The 12,500-nt window shown below is 45.9% G+C and overlaps 1 protein-coding gene across 1 annotated transcript in view; it reads right to left on the reverse strand.

Annotated features, from left to right (window-relative positions):
- Gdpd1 (glycerophosphodiester phosphodiesterase domain containing 1) overlaps positions 1-12,155 on the reverse strand; it is a 41,572-nt gene extending 29,417 nt beyond the window's left edge. The window contains exons 1-2 of the mRNA XM_021212835.1: positions 11,852-12,155; positions 2,289-2,331 (exon numbers count right to left, since the gene is read on the reverse strand). Of these exons, the coding sequence (XP_021068494.1) occupies positions 2,289-2,331; positions 11,852-11,993 (185 nt within the window). The 5' untranslated portion in view covers positions 11,994-12,155. The remainder of the gene's footprint in view (positions 1-2,288; positions 2,332-11,851) is intronic.
- Positions 12,156-12,500: the final 345 nt, after the last annotated feature.

A 12,500-nucleotide genomic window follows, 5' to 3' on the forward strand; every position in this document is an offset into this window, starting at 1 on the left:
GAGGGAGGGAGGCAGGGAGGGAGGGGAGCGCTAAGTATGGCGACGCATATGTGTAATCTCAACATCTACATCCTAAAAAACAGGAGGATTAGGAGTTCAAGGCCAGTTTCAACTACGTGGCAAGTTGAGACCAGTCTTGGTTATATGCGACCTTGATACGCATACACAAACACACACACACACACACACACACACACACACAAATTATGAGAGTCAGGGCACTGACTTAATTATTTTGACTATATGCCATATTCTACTTCCAGGTATTGCTAATATAACTTGCTTCTTTCTCCTACCCACGCATATAAGTACCTCATTGTCCCCTGGGTATTTACCTATGTGGCCCAGTTTAATAACCTAGTTTTATTAGCTCTTAAGAATCAGGCTTTGCAGGGAGGGTGTGGTGGTACATGACTGTAACCTTAGCACTGGGAGGTGGAGGCAGGAAAGTCAGTTTAGAGTGACTCTTGGACACATGCTCATTCAAGGGCATCCTGGTCTATGAGAACCTGTCTCAACAAGGACTTAGTTCACTGTGCATTTGAGCAATACAGTTCTTTAATTTTAGGTTCTATGCTCACCACAAAGGACGGCTGTCTCCTTTACCAGTCTTCTGCTAACATCCTGCTTGTTCTTGGGGTATGCTGCTCCAATTCTATTTTAGCGACCAACTAGTGAGACTTGAGTATTATAGCCTAAGCAAGACGTTAGAGAGTGAGAGAGAGGAAAAAAAAAAAAAGTCCTGCTCCACCATACTCATAACCTACTGGAGATGGCATCTGTGAAAGCGTTTTACAAGCCACGCGGAAGGATGTTTCACGAACAGTAATTTTTTTGTGCAGGTTTTATTTTAAAATTTGTTGAGACACCATTTGTTTGTTTTTGAGACAGGGTTTCTCTGTGTAGCCTTGTCTGTCCTGGAACTCGCTCTGTAGACCAGGCTGGCCTCTAACTCACAGAGATGCACCTGCCTCTGCCTCCTGAGTGCTGGGAGTAAAGGCCTGTGCCACCGCTGCCGGCTGAGACACCATTTCTAATCCTTAGAGCAGAAGCCAAGATCACCCTGCCAGGAAACTCCGTTGTTGTGCACAGAGGCAGGCAGCACTTCAGCTGAAGCTGACTACTGACTGGGGAATGGCCTGCAGGCAGAGAGAGGTCTAGATACAGGGGAGTTCCAATATATTTTGGCTATTCCCCTAGCTGAGGACTAGTCAAGTTTCTGGCTCCCCAGATTCTGGCAGCAGAGCCACACACTGAGGATCAAGTTCCTCTTGAAGTCACTCCTACCACCGTCACTACACAACTCGGGCTGTCTGGGAGCCATGTGGCTGCCTGCCTCTGCTTCCCCACTGCCAGGAAGAAAGGCGTGAGCCAGCTCTGAGAAGAAAAATAATCTGTAAGCTGTCACTGAATGGCAAGACGCAGAGACTTAGACCAAACGCTGCTGGGATGTGGGAGTACCTCGGCCACAGAGTAGATGCTTAGCATGCAGGGAGCTCTGGCTTCAATCTCCAGCACAAACGACAGGCAAACCCTCCGGATTAGCTCAGCTACACAGAAAATGTTTCCAAATTGCCTAGCAGTATGAGACCATCCTGGTCAACTGAGAGAAAGATGCCCACCCCACCTTGAAAATGGCTTTAAACTGTATTAGAATTTTTTTTTTTCTCATTAAGTATAACTAGGTAAAGTCTTTCCCTGGCCTTGCTTCACAGCCCGTTTTGTTATGCAGAGAGGAAAAACAAGGCAGATGGTAAACGTCAGCTCCGAGACAAAGAACAAGGGCTCCAACCAGTGAGTGGCTTCTGCAGCTTCTACTACTTCTAGAAAGCCTTGAAAAGGCCTCTGTATGAAATATGATTCCAATATAAACAAAACCAATAACTCATCTTATTAAAAAAAACATTAGCACACAAGAGGATCCCAAGAAGAACCCCATAGCAGGAACCTGCTCAACAGAAACTCCTGGGCACAAAGACGCACAGTCCCGTTCCTGAGCAGCAGCCAGGGGGACAGTTGTCTCACTTGCTCTCTCTGCACTGGACCAATTAGCATTATGCAGCCTGTCCCTTGTCACAGATGGCTGCTTCTAGCTCTGGAAACCCTGTCTCTTAGGACAACTTTTACAATTATACAGACGTCAAACTCTCTGTAATATTCCAAACTATAAAAAAAGGCATTTTATAGAAACAGCTATGACGAGTGGCACATATACACTGTGTTCCTCTGTGAGTCCCCATCCATCCAGTGACAGGCTGTGAACAGAGGGGCCCTTCCTGTGTACTCACTGCTGGAAGGCAGCCATTGTGTTCTCCAGGTTTTCTCCAGCACCTGTGGAAACATGCAGGGTAAAGGTCACTTACTGGTCACCTTGAACATTCTATTTCAAGTGTGTGTGTACTTACACACGTGGGGGGGGTGAGGTGGGTGGAATCCTGTTTTTTCATTTGTTTGGTTTATTTTTTAATCAACAAGTATGTATTTAAGGATTTATTTAAGGATTTCAGATGACGGTTCCTTCATTGTCCATGGAGGTCACCGATGTTCCTACTGGGCCCTTTTCTGTGGGACCGTGGATACAAGCTCAGTTACTAGATTACCTAACGTGTATAAAGTCCTAGATTCCAGCTCCACCACACTATGGTACTATAAGCTAGGCATGTAAACCCATGTCTAGAGTCCCAGAACTTAGAAGGCAAAGAGAGAAAGCCCAGAGCTGGAGGCCAGCCTGGGCTACAGCATACAGCCTTTAAAAACAAACAAACAGGTTGGGCAGTGGTGGCGCACTCCTTTAATCCCAGCACTTGGGAGGCAGAAGAAGGCGGATTTCTGAGTTTGAGGCCAGCCTGGTCTACAGAGTGAGTTCCAGGATAGCCTTGGCTATACAGAGAAACCCTGTCTCAGAAAACAAAAAACAACAACAACAACAAAAAAAGGCTAGTCCCCCCACCCTTTTGTTTGTTTGTTTGTTTGTTTTTTCAGCTCTTTAAAGGAGCTGCGGCTTATCTCAGTTGTCACTTCTACCCACAACTCTTTCTTTCATCTGAGCTTCTCTTATCTCCCCCTGGATTATGGGCATACTTAAAACAACTTCAAAGGTCTCCCCTTGAGATCTTTGATGTCTAATTTTTAAAACGGTTTAGTTCGGGATCCATTTTAGGATAAATGATTTTTCAATTGCTGGCATGCTAATAAGGACTATTAGCATTATCACATAAGAAACTGTAGGGACCTCACAGGGTCCTGAGGCAGGCTGGGAGGTCTCATTTCTACTCAGAGCCCATCTATCCCAGGCACTGCATGACATTCAGACCCACGATGGCAGCAAGGTGCTTGGATTCCATACGTCGGAATGTCATAAAAATCTTAGCACGTGCACTCTTTTCAGGTCAGGTGGCCTTCCAGAGAGGGGCTCCGAAGAGCTTGCTTATGGCAGACAGCTCATTTCAAAGACAGAGAGGAGCGCCTGGGAAATGCTACAGGGAGAGCCACAGAAGAAAGCTGCTGGTGCAGAGGAGAGCTGAAGAAATCGAACAGAAGTGCCATGCTGACTTTATTCTGAAGAGGTTGAAGAAAGGGTGAGAGCCACAGAAAGTCCAGGGTGTCATTGGCAATGCCAGTGTAACATGTGAACAGCCACAAAGTCCAGAAAGCCAACTGCACCAGATTCTGTCCTTGGCATTCTCAGGACTTTCCTCCCTTGTTTTAAATGAAGTTCTCACATAGCTCAGGCTGGCCTCAAACTCCTGTGTAATAAAGGATATATTTAACTCCTAATTCTCCTGCCTCCACCTTCCACCTTCCGTGATTACACCACACTCAGTAATTTTCAGGGGCTGTATTTGCAAGCGCACATGTGTGTGTGTATGTATGTGTGTGTGCATGTTTGTGTGTCTGTAAAAGAGGTTGCATGCCCCGGCATAGGGCTGTCAGATGGCAACTTCAGGTCTGCTCTCTCCTGTGTCTGAGAGTGTCCGTTGTTCCCACCGCTTACGGCAGGCCAGCGGGTCCTGGAGTGCTCGACCCTGCCTCTCACCCCTTTCAGGGAGCTCTGGAATCACAGGCGCACCCTGCATCTACCCAGCTGGGGTTTCCATGGTTCTGGGGGCTCAGACTCACATCCTTACACCTGCCCAGCAAGCATCTTACCCTCAAGCTATCTCTTCAGCCCCGATTTTCAGGTTTGGGTTCTGGTTTTATTGTTTTATTTACTTTGAGATAGGGTTTTAGCCAGGCATGGTAGTGCACACCTTTCATTCCAGCACTCAGGAGGCAGAGGCGGGTGGATCTCTGTGAGTCAGAGGCCAGTTTGTTTGGTCTACAAAGAGAGTTCCAGCCAGGGCTACACAGAGAAACTATCTCTCAATAAAAACAACAACAACAACTGGAAAAAATAGGATTTTACTCTATAGCCCAGGCTAGCTTGAAACTTTTAGTGAGTAGCCTAGGCTGCTCCTCAAATTCTTAGTAATCCACCTGCCTTAGCAAATCATATCCAGCATGAATATGATATGATTGGACTGGAGAGATGGTTTAGTGGTTAAAAGCACTAGCTGCTTTTCCAGGGGTCCTGAGTTCAATTCCCAGCAGACATACGGTGGCTCACAACCATCTACAATGTGATCTGATGCTCTCTTCTGGTATGCAGGTATACATGCAGATAGAGCATTCATATACATAAATAAATCTTTTAAAAAACCCATGCTTACATGGTAGTGAAGAATACAATGACAACTAGTACATTTTGTACATGACTGATTCAGGCTATGGCAGTAGAAACTTTAACCACGGGTGCTTTTTGAGTTGGGAGGGAGATAACTAGGGACTGAACCCAAATATGCAAGACACACACAGCAGCCCTGAGCTGCACACCCACACATATTCACCAATGCTCTGGACTGCTATTTATGTCTCAATACCACAGTGGAAAGGTAAACAGCCTCTTAGGAACACAGCTTTGGCCTTGTAGACAGATATAAGTGTATAAGGAACCCCCAGAAGCCACAGACCACACTTTGAAGATGCCAGAAGAGTCAAGATTACTTTGGGGGACAAAGGTCATGTTTGATAGGATCTCTATGTAACCCAGGCTGGACTCAAACTCTAAATCCTCCTGTCTCCTGGATAATGAGGTTAAAGATACACTAATGCTACTCAGCTAGTGGGGATTTATGAAGTGCTAGAAATGTTCTAGCAATTCTTTTATTACATTTAGGGCCAGGCATGGTAGGACACTCCTGTAATCCCAGCACCCAGGAGGCAGAAGTATAGCGTCTGAGTACAGTCTGGTCTACATAGTGAGGTCCAGGACAGCCAGGATTTCATGGAGAGACCCTGCCTCAAAAAAACCAACCAACCAACCACCAACCAAACATTTTATTACATCATTTAATATGTGTGTGTGTGTGTGTGTGTGTGTGTGTGTATGAGTGTGTACACACATGGACATGCATGCAGTGTACGCTTTTTCCTTCAACCATGTGTGTTCCAGAAATTAAGCCCAGGTGGTCAGAACCGGGAACAGGTGCCTCTACCACTGAGCCATTGTGTCAATCTTCTAGGAATGGCCTATGTCTTGAACAGCTACCTGGGTATAAGCATATTGGGGAGGGGTAAGAGTGCTTCCACAGAGAGGAGTTGATGAGTCTGGAGGAGAATTTATGAAGAGCAATAAACCAGTCACAGAAAGACAAGCATAAATACCACACAATCCTCCCCAAACGTAAAAAGGCCAATTCAGCCAGGTGTGGTGGCATGTGCTTTAAATCTAGAAATCATCCTGCCTCTCGTCTCCTGAGTGTTGGGATTACAGCTGTGCACATCACACTAACTTTATATTGTTTCTTTCTGGTTTTTGAGATAGGGTCTCACTATGTAGCCCTGGCTGGCCTGGAACTCACTGTGTAAACCAGGCTAGATTTAAACTTACAGAGACCGGCCTCCTCTGCTTCCCCGAGTGCTGGGATTAAAGGTGTGTACCACCAAACCCAGGGAGAGTCCATCTATTTCATTAGGGCTCCTGTGACCCAGGCTGGTCTCAAACCTACTATGTAACCAAAGATGACCTTGGGCTCCCAGTCCTTTTGCTCTCACCTCTTGAGTGCTGGGACCATAGGCATATACCACACTACAAGTGGCTTTACAATTCACACTTTCATTTATTCAGTTAAATGAGATACAAGGGAGAAACAGCTTGAGGGTAAAAGTGCTTGATGGGCAAGGGTATTTTAATGGGGAAATACCTTAATGGGCCATCTGTGCCCGGCAGCCCTAGCTCATCCTAAGGTTAAATGTTCATGACATAGAAATGTAGACCACTGACTACCTGTGACCCCCTAGCACCCATCAATAAAATTTTAGATTACTCAATCCTTCTAGAGAGTTCTCCTGATTCCCTATAAAAAGTTCTGTGCACCTTTGTCTGGGGCTGCCATTTTGAAGAATGGTTGACACCACCCCCCCATGCTGGTTGTTTCTGCAGAATACACGCTCTTTGTCTCTGCATTCTATCTGAGCCTGGGGTCTTCCTTCAGCAATTTTTGGACCCTTACAAGGGTCTCTCTACATAGCCCTGGCTGTCCTGGAATTCACTATGTAGACTAGTCTGGCCTTGAATTTACAGAAATCTGCCTGCCTCTGCCTCCTGAGTGCTGGATCAAAGGTGTTCACCACCATGCCTGGCTATAATTTGCTTTTTTAAATGCAAAAATGATGGGCAATTTCCTTGATGGACATATGGCATTTGAAAATGATGGACCTCTTTATATAACAACACTTTGATTTATTATACCCACATTTAGCTTGTTTCCATTTTTAGATATTTCAGATAACAGAGTGCTAAAGATTTAAATATTTATGTCTCAGTATCCCAAGGACAATCTTGGTCTTCTTCCTTTTTCTTTAAGACAGGGCCTTAATATATATTTCTGGCTGACCTCTAACTTACAGGGATCTTCCTGCCCTGCTTTCCATGAATTATCATTAAAACCTTATTAACTGATTAAATCGCTTAGCTATCACCCATACCGAACAGGTGGTCAAGAGGCCTGGAGCTGTGGGGTCAGGGTAGGGAGCTTGCACTGTGCAGGAGGCCCTGTGCAGACAGGACGCTTAGTACCCAGTGCATTTCATTAAAAATCCTCATAACCATCCTGCGAGTTAATGAAGTTTCCCTAAGGACTTGAATGGCCAGCACATGGCTTGGTGGTTTGTGACTATAATCCCAGCTTTATAAAGCCTAGAGAGAATTGTGAGTGTAAGGTTGGCCCAGACCACTACATAGTAGATGCTGTCTCCAAAACAAAACAAACTACCATCCAAAACCACCCAAGCCAAAGGGTTAGCTTGAGCCACAGAAACACTGTGAGCCTGCCTTCCTACCATGAGCTATGCTGCAGACTTTTATGTTGCTATACTGCTATTCAGAGAGTCCCTTTTACAGGTAAATGACTTCCATATTCTTCTGTCTGCTGTACAGCTAGTAGGTAAACTGCACCGGGGCTATGCCCGAAAATCACCGAGACTCGCATGGTGAAGCCCGCAGGGTACCCGAGGGACTAATTAAGAAACATAGTGTTCCTCTCCAAGGAATTATTTAGTGCTAAAGCTTCCCTTATGAATTTGCTAGAATTCACTTTCTCTTAAATAATAATCATGTGACTCACAGAAACAGCCTAATTAATTTTTTTTTGTTTCTACCAATAAATAACTACAGTTTCCAGATCAACAATTAAACAATTCTACCTATGAGCAAAATAACTTTTTCTGTTTCCCGGACAGGGTCTTGGCCCTTCATTTCAGGCTAGCCCTGAACTCGCTATGTACCTCAGAATGACTTTGAACTTCTGTGTCCCCGGGTTTCAGTGCTGGAATTACAGCACGTGCTGTCATACCTGGCTTATATGGCTCTGGGGATGGAACTTGGTACTTCATTAATGTTAGACAAGCACCACTTCCAAAACTCCTTAACATTTTTATTGCATATCATTTATTTCATGTAAGTTGGGTGGGAGTGCACATACCATGCTGTGCACATCCAGGTCAGAAGACAACTTGTCTCTGATAAAAACACACAAACAAAAAACCCCAACCTATTATCAAAAGCCGCATGAGGAGGAAAAGGTTTACTTCAGCCTACACCGCTAGGACATAGATCATCACTGAAGGAGGCGGGGCAGGAATTCAAACAGGCCAGGAGCCTGCAGGCAGAAACTGAAGCAGAAGCCATGGAGGAACGCTGACTGCTTTCTGACTTGTCCCTCATAGCTTGCTTAGCCTACTCTCTCATACTATCTGGGACCACTTGCCCAGGTGTGGCATCGCCCACAATGGGCTGGGCCCTCCCATGCCAATCATTAGTCAAGAAAGTGCCTGGCAGACTTGCCTACTGGCGATCTGATGCAGGCATTTTCTCAACTAAGATTTTCTCTTCTTGCCAGGCAGTGGTGGCACATGTTTTTAGTCCCAGGACTTGGAAGGCAGAGGCAGGCAGATCTCTGTGAGTTCAAGGCCAACCTGGTCTACAGAGTGAGAACCCGGACAGCCAGGGCCACACAGAGAAACCATGCCTTGAAAAACCAAAAAAAAAAAAAAAAAATCCCCTTCTCAGATATGCCTAGGTTTGTGTCAAGGTGACAAAAACAACCAACTCATCTATCATGTGAGTCCGGGGATCAAATTCAGATTGTCAGTTTACACTTTACCTACTGAGCCATCTTACCAATTATTGCTCTGCACACCACAGGGTGGCTTCCAACTCACTATGCGGTCAAGGATGACCTTGAACTCCTGATATTCCTGCTTGTACCTCTCAAAGTTGGCTTCAAACTTACGATCTTCCTACCGTAGCCTCCATAGTGCGAGGACAACATTGTTAATTTTATTTATTGTAACACTGTATACTTTTATTGTATATGTGTATGGGTGGGCATTTGTCTACAGAGGAAAACTTTGGGTGTCATTTCTAAATTACTAACATTTTTTTTCTAATTATTTATTTATTTAATGCATATGAGTACATTGTTGCTATTTTCAGGCACACCAGAAGAGGGCATCAGATCCCATTACAGAGATGGTTGTGAGCCACTGTGTGGTTGCTGAGAATTGAACTCAGGACCTCTGGAAGAAGTCAGAGTTCTCTCCAGCCTTTTTTTTTTCTTTCTTTTTTCTTTTCTTTTAAAGACAAAATATCTCACTGGCCTTAAAGTTACCACATAGAATATGTTAGCTGGCCAGAGCCCCAGGGACATGTCTGCCCCAACCTCACCAGCACTGGAACTACAATGAGCATACCCCTGCACCCAGCATATTTTACACAGGTTCTGGGAATCAAACTCTGGTCCTCTTACCAACTGAGTGATGACCTCCCAGGTCCCTATATTTTCAGGTTTATGTTCATTTTCCCTCCTTTATGTGGTGTTTCCTAATTGTTTGGGGTCAGTTCATCTTTGATAGGGTAAGAAGAAGAAACACTGCATTTTGCATACTTTCATCGGATTTCATTTTTTTTAAAACATTATTTTGTGCATGTGCACACAGGTGCGTGGAAGTTAGACAAGTTGTTAAGAGTCCGCTCTCCTCTCCATCCATGTGGGGTCCCTCAGACTGAACCCAAGTTGCCTGGCCTTAGCAGCAGGTGCCTCTGCCCAACTCCCAGGTTATGATCTAGGTTTAAATGCTGTGAAGGCAAGCAATATTGGTCCAGCTCCTTCTTTAATGATCTTTCAGGTGCTCTGTATATGACTCAACATTGTAGTTATTATCTGGCTACCATTATACTATCATTAACATCCTCACATACACAATAACATACAGTGTGTTAGTGGGCTGTTTACAAAGTCAGTGCAAAATATACAACGATATACTTCGGCCACAAAGGAATAATCTTCAAAGGGAAGACTGATGGAGTCAAATATCTGGGATGCCAGCACTCAGGGAGCCTGAGGTGGGAGCATCTTAAATTCAAGTCTGTTCTGTTTAGAGCCAGCCTGAGCTACACAGTAAGACTACTTTAAAAACAAACAAAAAAACCCAACAAACTAAAAAAAAAACAGACAAAAAAACCCCCCAAAACCAAACCAAACAAACAAACCAAACCACACAAACACCCCAACAATAAAAATGGTAAGGGCTGGACTGGCCAGATAGCACAGTAGGTAAATCATTTGGTTCAGAACCCCAGAACCTGTGCAGGAGCTAGAAGTATTAGAACCAGAATCTGGTTTGTAATCCCAGTGCCCCTCCTGGCAGATGGGAGGCCAGACAGGAGAATCCCCAATTCCCCCACTCAAGCTTATTGGTGAATCCAGTCATGAATAACAAAAGGCTTCATTTCAAACACAGTGAAACACAAGGACCAACATGTGATACTGTCCTCTGACCTCTACACATGCTCTGGAACATGTACGTGCCTACACTCACAGGCAAACACGCCACACACCTATACACAGACATATTAATCACCGGCAGGTGGGCATGGTGGTTCAAGCTTTTAATCCCAGCACGTGGGAGGCAGAGGCAGGCAGATCTCTGAATTTTAGGCTAGCCTAGTCTATGGAGTGAGTCCTAGGACAGTCAGGGCCACAGAGAAACCCCATCTCGGGGAAAAAAAAAAAAGTGGGAAACCGTGTTTAACTGATAAAACTGTACAAAAGAATGAGAATGTATTTATTTCTATGACATATTTGTCATAATAGAAGTCATGGTCCCAGGATAGTTGTCCCAGCACTGGGAAGGTCGGGGGGAGGGGGGGGGCAGAATGCACAGCCAGTCTGGTCTACATAGTGACTTGCAGACCAGCCAGCAGGCCATAGCAAGACCACATCTTTGAAAAATCTAAAGCCAAAATAATGATTTTAACTATAGAGTTTACCATTGTACGGTACATTTCAAGCAATTTTAACCTGATGCTATATTCACCCTAAAGGAAAGTTTAAAGTGACCGAAAAGTTTCATATTCTACACCTTAAGATTGAAATGTCCTGAAGCCACATTATTAAACAGCAATGAAAAAGCAAAGATGTGGCCTGTTATAGGAAATTAGAAGGCGGAGTGGACTTGCATCAACCCTTATATACTTGATATTGTATAAAAGCAATATACTTTTGCAAAAGAAACTTATCTTTAAAAAATAATACTGACTGATCATAAGCGAAATATTTTAGTCTTTTAGAAGCCCACCAACCAATGCTGGGGTAATGTTCAAAAATCAAAATAAACAACAAGAACCCAGATACTAGGTTTTGGAATCCTTAGAACCAGAGCTCTCTCCAAGTTGCCTGTGCCACTTCAGTCCACACTCTGTGACCTTGGAAAACGTCCCCGGTTTGGAGACATTTCTCTCCAGAGCTCAGTTACAAACGCTTGGAGCGTGGGCCAGGTCACCAGGCATCGCAGACTCCTCAGCTCTCGCTCCAGGTACTCGCAGATCCTCAGCTCTGCCGGAGCCCAAGCTCTTCCCCATGGACTCAGCCACCAAGCCTATTCCAAGCAGTCTGTCTGTTCCTACTTCCCCCTGCGGGTGTCTCCTGGATCTGCACCGGCTTTGTGCCAGGCTGCCAAGAAGGGACCTCCGGATCATCCTTCCATCGGCCGAGGAACGCCCCACTTCTGTCTCTCATCCTGCGCTTCTCCTCCTCACAGAAGCCCTGTCACCCTAGCTCCCCAGAGACGCCCACCAGGACTGGGACACGAGCCCCATTCCCTTCCCTCCCCTCCGGGCGACTCATCTGAGGAAGCCCTCCAGTTCCAGGAGCCCATTCTTCTTCAGCCTCTCCAGAATCCTCATCCCCTACCTCCTGCTAGGAAGCCTCCTCCCCCATCCCTGCCATCGGGTTCTGGGGACCCCTCTCACCTCCGCGGTGAGAGATGTGCCTACTGAGGAATCGCTGTTTCTTTCTCTGGTGCAGCAACGCTGGGTATTTAAGCAACAAGAACGAGGTGACCAAATATCCCCCCAGAGTAGAGAGAAGGCAAAAAGCCGCGGTGGACGACATCCTCGGTCACTGCCTTCTGGGCCTGAGAGACCCCGACTGTGCTGTGATGGTAGCAACGGCCGCGGCGCCGGCGGCTGCTCGAGGTTTGCTCGCCCTCAGCCGGTGCCCTCGGCGTAGCGCACTTGTTCGTGCGGACTCAGCACGCAGGCGCAGCCCGACCCCAGCGCCCGAGCAACAAAGGGGCTCCGATACGCAGGCGCGCTGCGGCGCGGAGCGTCGGGCGTCGGGCTGCTGTGGTCCCGCGCGCAGGTGCTTCAAAGAAGACCCCGAGGCAAGAGGCTGGAAACTTGCCAGTGGTTTTATTTCTTTGGTTTTGTTTTGACAGTCCCTAAATCGAAAACGCTCTCGAGCCAGGATAGCCTTCGGGGAAAATCTGACGTAACTGGGAAATGTGCTTCAAAGGAGGATTCCAAGCCAGGTCCTAGTCCCTTCTGTGGGAAAAGCGAAGAATTGTTACCGATGCCTCGAACTCGTTACGTACAGTTCGGGTAAGAAATTTAAGGCTGG

Source organism: Mus pahari, chromosome 14, assembly GCF_900095145.1.
Source record: "Mus pahari chromosome 14, PAHARI_EIJ_v1.1, whole genome shotgun sequence".
Lineage (NCBI taxonomy): Eukaryota > Metazoa > Chordata > Mammalia > Rodentia > Muridae > Mus > Mus pahari.